At 43.8% G+C, this 17,114-nt stretch overlaps 1 protein-coding gene across 14 annotated transcripts in view; it reads left to right on the plus strand.

Annotated features, from left to right (window-relative positions):
* The first annotated feature begins 1,439 nt into the window (after positions 1 to 1,439).
* Positions 1,440 to 17,114, plus strand: part of TCAIM (T cell activation inhibitor, mitochondrial) — a 167,739-nt gene continuing 152,064 nt past the window's right edge. For 8 of the 14 annotated variants that reach the window (XR_003854572.1, XR_003854573.1, XR_003854574.1 and 5 more), the window contains exon 1: positions 1,440 to 1,570. Coding sequence is in view for 1 of the 14 variants with exons in the window: in XM_029589393.1 (XP_029445253.1) it covers positions 1,488 to 1,570 (83 nt within the window). In the remaining 13 variants the exon portion in view is untranslated. Of the gene's footprint in view, positions 1,571 to 16,644; positions 16,743 to 17,114 lie in introns of those variants that run through there. The other 6 variants (XM_029589389.1, XM_029589396.1, XM_029589393.1 and 3 more) reach the window with 6 other exon arrangements.

The following is a 17,114-nucleotide window of genomic DNA, read 5'->3' on the forward strand; positions in this document are numbered from 1 at the left end:
TTATTCTTTCTGCTGGTGGAGTGTGGATACCCCATTGGCACGATCTCATCACCGCTGCCGCCACACACTTCTGCCTAAGGTGTGTGTGGGAACCCTGCGGGCACATCATCCATTAGCACTGCCATGAGACTCTTCCAGTCTGTGGGATGTGGGAACCCTGTGTGCATATCATTAATTACCTGTCTTGTGGCAAAGTGAGGCAGACACCACAAGAGGAGGGATAATTTTTGCCATCCTAAAATTTTGGCTGCCTCATCCTGCCTAATGCTACAGCCTCCCCTGGAGAAACCAAACTCCACATGTACTGCTGTTTATTAAAAAAGGATGTACACATGTATATGCTATTTTCACACATCAAACCCTTTTGAAAATTCATTCCATAGGTAGCAGGCCATTCACTACATAGTTTATAATTTATTTATTTATTTAGGGTTTTTATATACCGACATTCTCGATATACATATCAAATCAAGTCGGTTTCCATATAACAAAACTGTCGCCGGTAAGGCGATAATGCAAATTAGCATTCAAAGCAGAGTTTTTAATGCACTTTTTATTTTGCCAACCTAAATCTTTTCACTAGGATATAGGAATGGACATTTTTACATATGTAATGATGTTTACGTATCACCTATGTAACATAGGCTTTTGAAAATTAAGCTGCCTACCTTCTTATCCCTTTCTCCCAAAGCACAAGTTTGATTTTGAAATCGCCAAACTTACTTTGCACCGATGATAGTGCAGATGCAAAGTCAATGAGTGCTTTTATACCTACACTGGGCGCACCAGCACATTTTCAAAGGTGAAACTGAGGGGAATCCTCCTTTAAAAATGAACTTTCTGCTTCACGGGTACGGACCTGCAAGCTGTAAAGGGAAAGTGTCGCATAAATGACATCAGATCTATAACAGTAAACTCGTTCAAAAGAGAGTTCAGTTTAAATTTGGGACCTAGAAATTAGTAGCGAGGAGTATAAATTTGCAGCAAAAGCAATGATCCCTCTAAACTACGCAAGTGTGCCACCGAGCACACCTAAAAGTCCCTGCACAGACGGCTTTTACATTTCTGTGCAAGCCACTTCCCGTTTGTCTGGGAGCCATTCTGCCGAACTTGTGTCAGTCCTTCAGCCGTCGATCAGCTGACTCTTCCTACCATCTTGTAGCCAATCAGCTGAGTCTGAGTGAGTCCTCGCCCCCCATCGGCTTTCTCCGACCAATCAACTGAGCCTGAGTGAGTTCTCCCACCTACCAGCCTCCTGCAGCCAATCAGCCGAGCTGGTGTGTGTGTGTGTGTGTCCTGCAGCCAATTAGCCGAGCCGGTGTGTTTCCCCCCTGTCGCCTGCAGCCAGTCAGCTGACTTCCTACCTTTTGTAGCCAATCAGCTGAGCTTGAGTGAGTCCTCCAGCCTACCTCCTGAAAGTGTTGCTGTGGGAGTGGCCACATAGCGTCAAAGCTCGCTCTCCGTCTATTTACTCCTGCCTGTTAGCGATGTTTTCGGTCCTGTGGCTTGCCTCGGGGAAGAGGGGCGTCAGCGGAGTTTGTTTCCCGATGTCAGTGCCTCTTGCCTCCAGGTATGGGGCGGGAGGGTCCGGTATGCTGAGCGGGGGGGGGGAGAGAGACAATAATGCTCTTCTGTGCTTATTGACAGGTCTCTTGTAAGTGTTGCAAACTATTTTGGGCAGGTGTCACTTATTTGAAAACGGAGATGGCCTGATTCAGTCTTTGGCATGTAATAATGTATTGTGCTGCTTTGTCTGACAAGATTGTTTTACTGGGAGATTTCTTTTTCGTGATGGAAGATGACAGGTGTCTAATCTTAATAGCGTATTATAGACTGTTCAACAGTAGATTGACAGTTTGGCCTTTGCTTTCTTTCTTTCTTTCTTTCTTTCTTTCTTTCTTTCTTTCTTTCTTTTTTTTTTGTATACGTTAATTTTTATTAACTATGCCCAAGTGTCCACATGGAGGGAGTTTGAGATTTTCTTAGGCATTCAAACAAAATATTTTAACAAATGTATCTGTCCATTCTAGATCATAAGATATAATATATATATCTCTAGATTCTCTACTACCTTCTGAGCAAACTTGAATTGTTATTAGAATAGCTCAACTATTACTAGCAACGGTAACATGGAATAGACTTAGTTTTTGGGTACTTGCCAGGTTCTTATGGCCTGGATTGGCCACTGTTGGAAACAGGATGCTGGGCTTGATGGACCCTTGGTCTGACCCAGTATGGCATTTTCTTATTCTCACAATCAGCCATATACCGCTAGCTTCACTAGGAACCATAATTGCACCCAGGAGTGGAAACATGCTATGTGCCTACTATTGACTTAGGCCTTATAGGAGATGCTGTCAATGCAGCTGGCATGGACAATAAAAGATCTGCTGCAAGGTGGAGTTACTCCCATCCGCATAGGAGAATTGAGATGGGAAGGGAGCAAAAGAAAGCTTTACAATTTTTTCCCCCAAATAGACAATACAAATAGTGGGGAAATTCTACTGTACAATAAAGAATTTGCACAGAATTTAAGATGCAGCAGTGGCTGTTGTGCCACTGCGGCTGCTAGTGGAAGAGCAGAGTAATAGTGGCAACTCACAAGGCCAGGAGGAATTGGGAGAATTAGGCCAAAAAGAGAGGGCCAGCAGCAGGTAGCCAGGAGAAAGCTGAAGCAACATCCTTATCCCCTAGAGACCAGGAGGAGGCAGTAATCAGCCAGGGCTGATGCAACCCACTGTGGAAGCCATGCATTTGCACAGGGTAGCAGCTTGGAGGGGGATGGTGAAGTGGGGGTCACCTGTAGCCGAAGTTAGGAGGCGTGGGGTCACCCTGCAGCCAAGGTGAAGAAGAGGCCATGGGCCGCCCAGCAGAACCCAACCCGCAGGGGGCCAAGGTGAGGAGGAGGCCGTGGCAGCCCAGTGGTTCCCAACCCACTGGCTGCCAAATGCTGAACTAAAGAGGAGGGCGCGATGGCCCAGCAGTTCCCAGCCTACCGGTTTTCAAATGGAGAGAAGGCCATAGGCCCCAGCAGTCCCTATTCTGCAGGGTGGCTGACATGAAGAGGAGAAACCCAGGTCTCCTGGTGGATGGAAGAAGAGAGAGGCCCAGTGTGTTTGAGCATGTGTGTGTTAGAAAGGGAGTGCATGTGTTTGGGACTGCAGGTGTGTATATATACACATGTAGGTGTATGAGAGGGCAGAGGCGTGTGTGAGGCAACGTGTGTGTATTAGGGAATATGTGTGTGTATATCATCAGCATGGGGAATGTGTGAGCATTTGTTTGTATATGAGCACATGTGTGTGTGAGAAAGTAGGGGCATGCATGAGTGATTCAGCATGTGTGTATTAGGAAGTGCATGTATATGAGGCAGTATGTGTGTGGGGGTGCATGTATGTGTGTGAGAGTAGGAGCATGCATGAGGGATTCAGCATGTGTGTATTAGGAAGTGCATGTATATGAGGCAGTATGTGTGTGGGGGTGCATGTATGTGTGTGAGAGTAGGAGCATGCATGAGGGATTCAGCATGTGTGTATTAGGAAGTGCATGTATATGAGGCAGTATGTGTGTGGGGGTGCATGTATGTGTGTGAGAGTAGGAGCATGCATGAGGGATTCAGCATGTGTGTATTAGGAAGTGCATGTATATGAGGCAGTATGTGTGTTGGGAGTTTGTATGTGTGAGAGAGTAGGGGGCATGTGTGAATGTGGTGAGTGAGAGGGAGCATGTGCAACTGAACGTGTGTGTTTGTATATATTAAAGAAGATAAAGTTTGTGCACCCCACCCCCACCTCGACTAATCCATGACAATCTCAGAGTGACTGGAAATGAAACATTCCCATGTATGGTGAGCAGGTGGTTTTTTAAAAATCCTTATTAGTTTGAATTGTTTGTGTCTGCTTTTTTGAAATATTTTACTAGTTTTTGGGATAATTAAAAAAATTATTATATGAGCTTTTCATTATTGAATGTTCTGTTCATCAGCAGTTTTGAAATATGTATTCTTTTTATTAGTATGGTTGTATTATTTTGTTTGATGTTTTATGAGGAATGTAATGTTTGTTTGTCCACTTGTTCCACTCCATACAGGATCTGGCTTCTTACAGTTTCCAGTTCAGTTTTTCTCAGCATATTTCTATTTATATTTTTATGATCTCTTTTTTCTGTACTAGAGAATAGTGCCTAGTGTTTCTTGTAACAGCCTGAATGTGGGGGAGCCTGTGCCTATGTGTCTGTTTGAATGCCTCTGCCTGTCTTTGTGGGAGCATGTGTATGTATGTATGTGTGAACCTGTGCATGCTATTGCGAAATTCTGTGCGCTTGCATGAATTCATGTGCTTGTATGTGCTTTGAGCACTTGTGTGACCTTGTGTACACTTCTGTGTGCTAGTGCAAGCTTGTGTGTGCCTGTGTGCCTCTGAGTAGGTGCCTATGCCTTCCTAACCCAGTATGTAGGAGCATGAAAGATAGAGCTTTGCAGACAGAGTATATTAGTGAACCTTATCTGGTGTTGCTCGGGTTGCCTGATCAATAACAGCCTGTGTGTGTGAGGGCATGTACCTGTGTGTAGGGGTTGGGCAACGTGTGCCTCTGCATATAAGAGTAAGCCTGTGTGTGTGCACCTTGGTTTGTTTGCAGACAGTGTATTGTCTTTGCACATTGCGCCTTCCACTGTTCCAGGCACCTACTAATATCTATCTATCGAGAGGGAGAGAAATTAGGAGATAACTGGAACAGTGGAAGGTGCAATGTGCAAAGGCAATATGATATATATATATATGTATGTTACTGAGGTGAGGTATTCTGCTGATGTAGTTTCTTTGTAGGTTTCTATAGTAGCCTGGTTTGTTCTGGTTTCCTAAAAGTAGGTGTATTGGTGTTGTAGGGTCTGGTATAATATTTCCTATGTTATCTTTTCATAGGTAGGGTTGTTTGAATTCTGCGTTGGTATTGTAATTGCAATTCATTTTACTCTTAGCTTTTTGAGGACCTCTGGGCTAGCACACATACTAGTCAACTATACCACTGTTGAAGGGTGAACTCGTAACTTAAGGCGAGGATTTGGTGGTGGTCTCTCCCTCTCCCTTTTTTTATCGGGGGCCCTATTCATGCAACATCTAAACCAAAATGATGAATCAAGGTCTAAGATTCTGAGCCCTCAAGGGACTGTTCGTGTGTGTGTGGAAAGAGCTATGGAGAGACTTCAGAGGTACAAGGATGTAAGATTCACGTAAGAACATAAGAACATGCCTATACTGGGACAGACCAAGGGTCCATCAAGCCCAGCATCCTGTGTCCAACAGAGGCCAAACCAGGCTATAAGTACCTAATACCCTTGCACTGGCCCTGGTGTAAAATATTTTGGGACCCAGATAAAATCTCTGATTGAGATATGTGTCTCACACAGAATTTACATTGTTTGGGGGAATTTATCACTTATTCTGTGTTGATTTGTTTTATAACTTACATGTTGATGATAACAGCATTGACTAATTTGAATTTTTTTCTGGTGCATAATTAACTCCCTTTTCTAGGATTTACCTGTGCGCCCTGAGGCTTTGTATTGCCCTTGGGATATTTAATGGTTTCAAAATTCAAAGAACTAGGTGTATATTGAATAGATTACTGCAATTTTCCATGGGTCGGTCCACCAGATAACCACTCCGCCCTGCGAATGAGCTACTTACCCAGTATTGGCACTATAAGGAGGAAGTGGCCCGGTTTGCCCACCTGAAAGCTGGTAGCCTTACTCTTAATGTACCACACCTGTAAACGATGTTCAGACACAGAGTTATTGTTAGGAGAAAAGAGAACTCCATGAAGGGCTTCATTAGAATGCACAGGGCTGGGTGGGGGTGGGGGAATGGGGCAGCACAGGTTAGCACTGGCCCTGTAGTCAGCCTTGGCCAAGCTGAGTGTGGGAGGAGTCATGCCCAACTGTCCTAAAGAGTCCCATCAAACCATGTTTTGTGATTTTATTCTTTATAACAATTTCCACACTTTTTCCTAGCACTGAAGTCAGGCTCACCGGTCTATTTATTTATTTATTTATTTAGCATTTGTTTATATACCGAGGTATAGCTGACATTGCCTTCACTCCGGTTTACATTATAACAACCAGTTACATTTAAATTCATAACAGTATGACAGAGATTGAATCAAAACAACAATAACTTAATAAAATGCAATAAATACATTGAACATTAGATATGAATGTATGCAAATCTTGAAGTAGACGGTTGATATCGTAGGTGAGAAAAAGGTTTCTGCGAGTCGGGGCAGAGTCAGAAGGAGGGGGTTGCTGGTAAATATATGTATATATATTATTATATATATATATATATTATATGTCCTGCAGGGGTGAGTGAACCGGGCTCCCCGGTGTCACCCCTGACGCTGCTACTAGTCCAGCCGGGTCCTCAACCCTAGCAGCGGTATATTTACCATATATTTATATTATATATATACATATATATATTAAATATAGATTGTCTATAGTTTCCTGGATCACCTCTGGATCCCTTTGTAGATATTAGGGTTATAGTGGTTATCTTGCACTCTTCAGATACAACAGATGATTTTAATGATAGGTCAGAAATTTCATTTTTTAAGTTCTTTCAGTACCCTGAGGTGTATACAATCCAATCCAAGTGATTGACTACTCTTCAGTTTGTCAATCAGGCCTATCACATCTTTGTTTGTTTGTTTTGCTTTTATATACCGACATTCGATTGAGATATCACATCGGTTTACATATAACTGAACAAATAAGGCAGATTCTGCTGATTTTACATTGTAACATGGTAACAGGTATAGTAGAAAATTTGAACCATTTATATTATAATGTTATAACATTTCAACTTGGGAATATAACTTAAAGATTTCTATCTGAATAAAGTCTTAGTGATGTGAATTCCTTGGGACAGCTTGAGGAGGCAGTTATGGGGGGGGGGGGGGGGAAGGGGGAGGAGAGGAGAGGAGGGGAGAGAGTGGGCTGAAGGGTTGGTTTCATAGGGTAGGTGACCGCGGTATGGTTTCGTGTTTGAGGCAATGGATGAGCCTGGGGGGAGGCTAAGTATCTGGTGGGAAGGCTTTTCTGAAAAGCCAGGTTTTGAGTTGTTTTTTGAATACTTGTGTGGAGGGTTCATTTCTAAGTTGGGACGGGAGGGAGTTCCAGAGTGTGGGGCCAGCCACGGAGATGGCTCGTTTACGGGTTGAGGTGAGGTGTGCTGTTTTGGAGTTTGGAACAGTGAGGAGGCCAGAGTCTGAAGACCTGAGATTTCTTTGTGCGGAGTATGGGAGTATGATAGTGTTTAGCCAGTTCATCTCGTTGTTGTTTATTTTTTTGTGGATGAAGGTGAGGGTTTTGTATTGAATTCTTTGGCTGTGAAGTTCTTTTAGTGTGGGGGTGATGTGGTTGCATTTTTTTATGTTTGTGATGGTCCTGGCGGTGGCATTTTGTAGTACCTGAAGAGGTCTAATGGTGGTTTCGGGGAGGCCCAGAAGTAATGTGTTACAGTAGTCAAGCTTTGAAAAGATTATTGTTTGTAGGACTGTAGATGGTGTAAGTTGCACCCCTGTGTTATTCTGGGTGTTGATTTTGAGGGGGGCTGAGGGTTGCTGATTGGAGATATGTATGACTTCAGTCTTGTTTTGGTTGAGGCAGAGTGATAATTGAGATAGCAGTGTCGTTATTTTTGTGCTGAGTTGGTTCCATCTGTCTAGGGTGTGTTCGATGGTTTTGTTTGTGGGGAGTAGTATTTGTAAGTCGTCTGCATATATAAAATAAGTGAGGTGTGATTCTGAGAGGAATTTGCAGAGTGGGAGGAGGTATATGTTGAATAGGGTGGGGATAGTGAGGATCCTTGTGGGACACCGTGTGATGGGTATTTGGGAGGATTCTGATGTGTTATCTTTAAGTTGTAGGATCTGTTTGTGAGATAAGATTTGAACCATTTGATTGTAGTATCTCGTAGTCCGATTTCTTTGAGTCTTGTGAGGAATGTTCCGTGGTTGATGGTGTCTAAGGCAGCGGATATGTCTGAGTATTAGGAGGTATGATTGGCCATGGTCGAGCCCTCTGAGGATGGTATCGGTGAGTGTCAGAAGGAGGGTTTCAGTGCTGAATAGTTTTCTGAAGCCATGCTGTGCAGGTTGTAAGATGTTGTGGGTTTCAAGGTGTTCTGTAAGTTGATTGTTAACCGTTTTTTCAAGGATTTTTGCTATGAAGGGGAGGTTGGATACTGGTCTGTAGTTCGCTGGATCAGATTTGTCGAGCTGAGGTTTTTTGATGATTGGTTTGACTATAGCGTTTTTAAGTTTATCAGAGAATATTCCTTGCTCGAGTAATAGGTTGAAGATGTAAGTTATGGGTTTGGTGGTGGTCTTGCTGATGAGTTTTAGGGTTTTGATGGGGATGGGGCCTAGGAGGTGGGAGGCGGGGTTGGTTTTTTTGATGATGGGTTCTATTTCTGTTGATGCCACAGGGATAAATTGAGACCACGTGGAGTTGAGCGGGGGGATTTCTGTTGCATCAGGATGGACTTGGGGGATCTTGGCGATGATGGTGTTGACCTTGTCTCTGAAGAAGTGTGCTAGCTTTTCGCTGGAGATGGTGTGGGTGCCCAAGGTTGAGTCATTCTGGATTGGGTTGGTTAGGTCTTTGACGTAGGAGAAGAGGGTCCTGGGGTTGAAATGGTATTCGTGTATCTTTGTTGTATAAAAGTTTCGCTTGGCTGTGTTGATCTCCATTGTGTATTTGTGAAGTAGAGTTCTGTATTTGTCTTTCAGTTCCAGCGTTGGGTTTCTTCTCCAAAGTTTTTCGGTTTGTCTTAAGGTTTGCTTTGAGTTTTTTTAGTTCTGGGGTGTACCTTGGGGATTTGTGTTTTGTGGATTCTTTGATTACTTTTCTTACTTTGGGGCATAATGATTTGGATATATCTGTGTTGATGGAGATCCAGGAGTTTGTGGCAGAGTTGGCGTCATTTTTGTTGAGGGTCTTTAAGGCTTTAGGTAGCAGATTGGCGAGGTCGTTGCTGGAGCACAGTTTGGTGAATTCGATGATGTGCTTGTTTGGTTTCATTGGGGTGCGTTGGAGTTGAAGCTTGGCTTCAATGAGGCTGTGGTCGGACCATGGGATTGGGGTGGCTGTGGGCAGGCCTAGGGTGGAAATTTTGTTGATGAAGAGTAAGTCAAGGGTGTGACCTGATTTTTGAGTGGGGGTGTTGATGAGTTGGGTGAATCCAATGGCGGACAGGAGGAGTTGGCTGGTGGGGGAGGGGGAGTTGGTGTCCATGTGGAGATTGAAGTCCCCCGGAATGATGGTTGGCTCCTGTAGGTTGATGTGGGTTGTTATGATTTCGATTAGGGGGGAAAGATTGTGTTGGAGGAGACTGGGGGGTACATAGAGGAGGAGTATTTGGAGATTTTTAGATTTGAATGGGGGGGGCGGGAAGGTTTAGTGTGTGGGATGAGAATTTGTGTTTTTTGTGTGCTAAGAATAGTAGGCCACCTCCTTTTCGTTTGGGTCTGGGGATGGAGAATATGTTGTAGTTGTTTCTGGGCAGTTGATGTAGTAGTACAGAGTCTGTCCTTTTCAGCCAGGATTCAGTGATGCAGAAAATGTCAGGTAGAGAGTCAAGGATTAGGTCATTTAGGATGGGGATTTTTTTGGTGATTGATTGGGCGTTAATGAGGAAAAGGGTGAGAATAGTGAGTGCAGACCTGAGGATGTTTGTGTTGATAGGGATGTTGGTGAGGCGTCTGATGGGGATGGTTTTTAGGGTGTTGGGGTGGCGGTTGATGCGGTGGGGGAGTTTGGGAATGTGGTTTGGTGTAGCCATTGCGGTTGATTAGTGTGTGCGTGAATGTGCCTTAGTGCCTTGTTGATTTGGATTATGGTGAGGGGAAAGAGCGGGTATGTATGAGTGGGAGTGTCTCGATTGAGGGCAAAGGGGGGTTGGATTTGCGGTATACACGGCTAGGAGTGGTCGGCTCGAGGGAGGCCTTACCCCGATGGGATGGCGCCAATCGCGCGGCCTGGATTCCCTCTGCTGGTCGTTCCTCTGGTCCTTTTTCCGGTAAGTTCACTGTGATTTGGTTCAGTTCATCTGAATTGTCACCCTTGAATACCGTCTCCGGAATGGGTATCTCCCCAACTTCCTCTTCAGTAAACACTGAAGCAAAGAAATCGTTTAATCTTTCCATGATGGCCTTATCTTCTCTAAGTGCCCCTTTAACCTCTTTAGTCCAACTGACTCTGGATATATTTTAAAAAGTTTTTTTTTATTGTGAGTTTTTGCCTCTACAACCAACTTTTTTTCAAATTCTCTCTTGGCCTGTTTTATCAATGTCTTACATTTAACTTGCCAGTGCTTATGCTTTATCCTCTTTTCTTCTGATGGATCCTTCTTCCAGTTTTTCAGCAAAGATCTTTGGGCTAAAATAGCCTTTCACCTCACTTTTTAGCCATGCTGGCTATCGTTTGACCTTCCTTCCACCTTTCTTAATGTGTGGAATAGATCTGGACTGTGCTTCTAGGATGGTAATTTTTAACAATGTCCTCGTCGGTTGCATACTTTTTACCTTTGTAGCTGCACCTTTTCATTTTTTTTTTTGAAACTTATTTTTTGCATTTCATCAAAGTTTCACTTTTGAAAGTTTAGCGCTGGAGCCATGAAATGACTTACTGTGCCCCTTTCAGTCATTAATTCAGATTTGATCATATGATCACTACTGCCAAGCGGCCCCACCACCATTACCTCTCTCATCAAATCCTGTGCTCCACTGAGAATTAGATGTAAAATTGCTCCCTCTCCCTTCTGTTCCTGAACCAATTGCTCCATAAAATTGGCATTTATTCCATCTAGGAACTTTATCTCTCTAGCATGTCCTGATGTTTCACTTACCCAGTAAATATTGGGGTAATTGAAATCTAGATGCAAAAGAAGAAGCAGCAACCATACACATAGGTAAGTCACACAAAACGCTGGTGCAGGATAAATGTTAAATCACCATTTAGTGATGTACTTTAATAGATTCCAAAATCACAAAGTGAGAATGTTTATATCGGCAACTCCATAGCTTCAAAATCAAACCATGTAAAAGAGGTCCCCCGACACAGACCCGTGTTTCGCCAGGCTGCGTCGGGGGGGACCAAGGGTACAGTCAAATCTAAATGTAAAAACAAATCTATATTAGAATGGTGATAATGGTGGCTACATAGTAACAAACGTAACAAACATGTACATACCTTTAAACAGATACCCGGAGCGCGCGGGTATCTGTTTAAAGGTATGTACATGTTTGTTACGTTTGTTACTATGTAGCCACCATTATCACCATTCTAATATAGATTTGTTTTTACATTTAGATTTGACTGTACCCTTGGTCCCCCCCGACGCAGCCTGGCGAAACACGGGTCCGTGTCGGGGGACCTCTTTTACATGGTTTGATTTTGAAGCTATGGAGTTGCCGATATAAACATTTTCACTTTGTGATTTTGGAATCTATTAAAGTACATCACTAAATGGTGATTTAACATTTATCCTGCACCAGCGTTTTGGGTAATTGAAATCTCCCATTATTACTGCACTACCAATTTGGTTAGCTTCCCTAATATCTCTTAGCATTTCACTGCCCATCTCATGATCTTGGCCAGGTGGGCGGTAGTATACACCTATCACTGTACTCCTCTCTAACACATGAGGGATTTCTACCCATAAAGATTCAATTGTACATTTAATCTCATACAGGATCTTTATCCTGTTGGACTCCATGCCATCCTGGACATAAAGCGCCACCCCTCCACCAAGATGCTCCTCTCTGTGGTATTTTCTTCCTATCTAAAAGCACACAATCATTGTCAGATATGTTGACCCTTGCTGCTGTGGTGAGGATGACTCAGCCTACGGGGAGGGAGAACTGGCAGAGCTATGTAGGACAGAAATGGAGCTAGGGCTTCACCTATACCAACCCCTTTCCCCTTGGGTTCAGGCCTTGGGTTCTGGTATCCAGCAGGTCTTAGGCAAGAATCTCTGAGAGTGGCGTAGGTGACGATTCAGGGCCAGGCTAGGGTTAGAGGCATGTGGAAAGCAAGAATGGTAAATGTCCAGCCACAATTGTCTGTATCTGTGATAGCTTCCAGGCAGTAGAGAATCTTCAGAGTGTTCAGGAACATGGGCCCTCAAGGAGCGAGTACCGGTTCCTATCTGCAATCTGAAATAGTAACTCACAATGTCTGTATCTGCGATCGCTTCCAGGCAGTAGAGAATCTTCAGAGTGTTCAGGAACATGGGCCCTCAAGGAGCGAGTACCGGTTCCTATCTGCAATCTGAAATAGTAACTCACAATGTCTGTATCTGCGATCGCTTCCAGGCAGTAGAGAATCTTCAGAGTGTTCAGGAACATGGGTCCTCGAGGAGCGAGTACCAGTTCCCATCTGCAATCTGAAATAAAAAAGAGCGGGTACCCCTGGTAAGTCCGAGGAGGCAGAGTAGCGTAGAGAACATAAGAACATACCATACTGGGTCAGACCAAGGGTCCATCAAGCCCAGCATCCTGTTTCCAACAGTGGCCAATCCAGGCCATAAGAATCTGGCAAGTACCCAAACACTAAGTCTATTCCATGTTACCGTCACTAGTAATAGCAGTGGCTATTTTCTAAGTCAACTTAATTAATAGCAGGTAATGGATTTCTCCTCCAAGAACTTATCCAATCCTTTTTTAAACACAGCTATACTAACTGCACTAACCACATCCTCTGGCAATAAATTCCAGAGTTTAATTGTGCATTGAGTAAAAAAGAACTTTCTCCAATTAGTTTTAAATGTGCCACATGCTAACTTCATGGCGTGCCCCCTAGTCTTTCTATTATCCGAAAGAGTAAATAACCAATTCACATCTACCCGTTCTAGACCTCTCATGATTTTAAACACCTCTATCATATCCCCCCTCAGCTGTCTCTTCTCCAAGCTGAAAAGTCCTAACCTCTTTAGTCTTTCCTCATAGGGGAGCTGTTCCATTCCCCTTATCATTTTGGTAGCCCTTCTCTGTACCTTCTCCATCGCAATTATATCTTTTTTGAGATGCGGCGACCAGAATTGTACACAGTATTCAAGGTGCGGTCTCACCATGGAGCGATACAGAGGACATTTTCCGTTTTATTCACCATTCCCTTTCTAATAATTCCCAACATTCTGTTTGCTTTTTTGACTGCCGCACACATTGAACCAACAATTTCAATGTGTTATCCACTATGACGCCTAGATCTCTTTCTTGGGTAGTAGCACCTAATATGGAACCTAACATTGTGTAACTATAGCATGGGTTATTTTTCCCTATGTGCATCACCTTGCATTTATCCACATTAAATTTCATCTGCCATTTTGATGCCCAATTTTCCAGTCTCACAAGGTCTTCCTGCAATTTATCACAATCTGCTTGTGATTTAACTACTCTGAACAATTTTGTATCATCTGCAAATTTGATTATCTCACTCGTCGTATTTCTTTCCAGATCATTTATAAATATATTGAAAAGTAAGGGTCCCAATACAGATCCCTGAGGCACTCCACTGCCCACTCCCTTCCACTGAGAAAATTGTCCATTTAATCCTACTCTGTTTCCTGTCTTTTAGCCAGTTTGCAATCCATGAAAGGACATCGCCACCTATCCCATGACTTTTTACTTTTCCTAGAAGCCTCAAATGAGGAACTTTGTCAAATGCCTTTTGAAAATCCAAGTACACTACATCTACCGGTTCACCTTTATCCACATGTTTATTAACTCCTTCAAAAAAGTGAAGCATATTTGTGAGGCAAGACTTGCCTTGGGTAAAGCCATGCTGACTTTGTTCCATTAAACTATGTCTTTCTATATGTTCTGTGATTTTGATGTTTAGAACACTTTCCACTATTTTTCCTGGCACTGAAGTCAGGCTAACCGTACTGTAGTTTCCGAGATCGCCCCTGGAGCCCTTTTTAAATATTGGGGTTACATTAGCTATCCTCCAGTCTTCAGATACAATGGATGATTTTAATGATAGGTTACAAATTTTTACTAATAGGTCTGAAATTTCATTTTTTTTAGTTCCTTCAGAACTCTGGGGTGTATACCATCTGGTCCAAGTGTTTTACTACTCTTCAGTTTGTCAGTCAGGTCTACCACATCTTCTAGGTTCACTGTGATTTGATTCAGTCCATCTGAATCATTACCCATGAAAACCTTCTCCAGTACGGGTACCTCCCCAACATCCTCTTCAGTAAACACCGAAGCAAAGAAATCATTTAATCTTTCCGCGATGGCCTTATCTTCTCTAAGTGTCCCTTTAACCCCTCGGTCATCTAACGGTCCAACTGACTCCCTGACAGGCTTTCTGCTTTGGATATATTTTAAAAAGTTTTTACTGTGAGATTTTGCCTCTACGGCCAACTTCTTTTCAAATTCTCTCTTAACCTGTCTTACCAATGTCTTACATTTAACTTGCCAATGTTTATGCATTATCCTATTTTCTTCTGTTGAATCCTTCTTCCAATTTTTGAATGAAGATATTTTGGCTAAAATAGCTTCTTTCACCTCCCCTTTTAACCATGCCAGTAATCATTTTGCCTTCTTTCCACCTTTCTTAATGTGTGGAATACATCTGGACTGTGCTTCTAGAATGGTATTTTTTAACAATGACCACGCCTCTTGCACACTCTTTACTTTTGCAGCTACTCCTTTCAGTTTTTTTCTAACAATTTTTCTCATTTTATCAAAGTTTCCCGTTTGAAAGTTTAGCACGAGAGCCATGGATTTGCATACTGTTCCTCTTCCAGTCATTAATTCAAATTTGATCATATTATGATCACTATTGCCAAGTGGCCCCACCACCGTTACTTCTATCACCAAATCCTGTACTCCACTGAGAATTAGATCTAAAATTGCTCCCTCTCTCGTCAGTTCCTGAACCAATTGCTCCATAAAGCTATCATTTATTCCATCTAGGAACATTATCTCTCTAGCATGTCCTGATGTTTCACTTACCCAGTCAATATTGGGGTAATTGAAATCTCCCATTATTACCACACTAACAATTTGGTTAGCTTCCCTAATTTCTCTTAGCATTTCACTGTCCATCTTACCATCTTGACCAGGTGGACAGTAGTATACTCCTATCACTATAGTCTTCCCTGACACACATGGGATTTCTACCCATAAAGATTCAATTGTGCATTTAGTCTCATGCAGGATGTTTATCCTGTTGGACTCTGCCATCCCGGACATAAAGCGCCACACTGCCTCCCGGGTGCTCCTCTCTGTCATTGAGATATAATTTATACCCTGGTATAGCACTGTCCCATTGGTTGTCCTCCTTCCACCATGTCTCTGAGATGTCAATTAAGTCCAAATCCAAATCAATCCCCACTATCAATCCTTGCTAATTCGATTCTTTAGCAAATACTGAGACCTTTTATATTGGAAGCTGATGACATCATCTCGGGGAACGCCCCCGAGGTTTGCGCCTTTGCTGGTACATCAATCGGAGCGTGCGCGCCCTACGTCATCAGCAACATGGCGGATCCGCAGCGTCGTGCCGGTCCGGGGAAGCCGGAGGGAGATGGCATGAAGACACCACAGCAGCTAACCGTCCATCAGACCCGGAGGGAGTCGCCACAGAGGTAAAAAGGGCAAAGTAAGGGTGTCAAGCAGTGACGGACGCAACACTATGATATTCTCTCTCTCTCTCTCTCTCTCTTGAAAATTCTGAATTTTCACTGTTACTGTTTTTAATGTTGACTCTGTTTCATTCAACCTTTTTCCTTGTTCCAATATAGACAACCTATTAACATTCACTAACGAGGATAAAGTGGTATTAACTTGTGCTAAGTTAGAATCTAACTACTTCAATACTTTCCACAAATCCCCCAGAGTCACGTTAGCCGGATCAACAGAAGTAATCTGCGATCGGTCTAAGGTAATTATCACATTACCTTCATCTGCCTCTGGAAATTGTAAAACAGGGCAGAGAGTTGTATCTACTACTGTCAATGGAGATTGCATTTCTTGTGCACACCCATTTCCTGTAGACGTTTCAACTTGAAGATCTTCCCTCGTGTCTCCTGGTGGTTGTGGAGGGTCCGGCCCATTGCCTGGACTTAATGAGGCATCCGAAATACCTAGTGTAGAGTCCATACACAGCGTTCCCTGCCTATTTATGTGGGCATCCATAGGTCCAGTTCTCACAATAGTCGGAGAAGAAGTAACAAAACGTGCTTTCCTTTTTCCAGCCCATGAATAACGGACAAAAAGATAGGGGAGATTTCGTTCCTCTCCTTCTCAGTCAGTCGCAGTCATTCGTGGTCAAAGCTGCGCTCACCCCTTTGGCACACGCAGCTTAAGCAGCGTGCCGGCAGCACTGCGCACCGACGTTCCTCAGGTTTTAAGGACCCGGTCCCTGGTAGATGACGTCAGCGAGACCGGCTCAGCTGGATGCAATTAGCCTCACCTCTGTTCTCTCCTCTCTCTGGAGGGGGCTCAGCTGGCTCTTTCTCAAGCACAGTACGCACTACTAGGACGGCTCGTTTTTACTCCTTCTCTCTCTCTCACAGGGCCCCCTCCTTCTGTTCTTTTCAGTATCATCAAACTCCTGGCATTCTTCAACAGCAGCATCTGTCCGCTAGAGTTTGGTAGAAGGAAAGGTGTGCGCCAAGTCTCTCACAGAACGGAGTAGACTATGATCCAGGGCCAGGCAAGGATCAAAGGTAGGCAGCAAACAAGGGAGGTCAATGCCCAGGCAAAGGGTCAGTGGCAGGCAGCAAACAGGTGTAGTCCGTATCCATGTGAGGGGTCAAATTCAAGAGAAGGAATGACAAAACAGGAGGGACTAACTCAGCAGGATAGTCAGGAGGAGTTGGATATGACGAGGCAAGGCTGGGCTGGACGAGGCAGAGCAGGTTGGAGAGGTGAAGCGAGGCAGAGCAGGTTGGAGAGGTGAGGCAAGGCTGGGCCGGACGAGGCAGAGCAGGTTGGAGAGGTGAGGCAAGGCTGGCTGGACGAGGCAGAGCAGGTTGGAAAGGTGAGGCAAGGCTGGGCTGGACGAGGCAGAGCAGTTTGGAAAGGTGAGGCAAGGCTGG

This window comes from Rhinatrema bivittatum, chromosome 2 (genome assembly GCF_901001135.1).
Source record: "Rhinatrema bivittatum chromosome 2, aRhiBiv1.1, whole genome shotgun sequence".
NCBI classification, from domain to species: Eukaryota; Metazoa; Chordata; class Amphibia; order Gymnophiona; family Rhinatrematidae; genus Rhinatrema; species Rhinatrema bivittatum.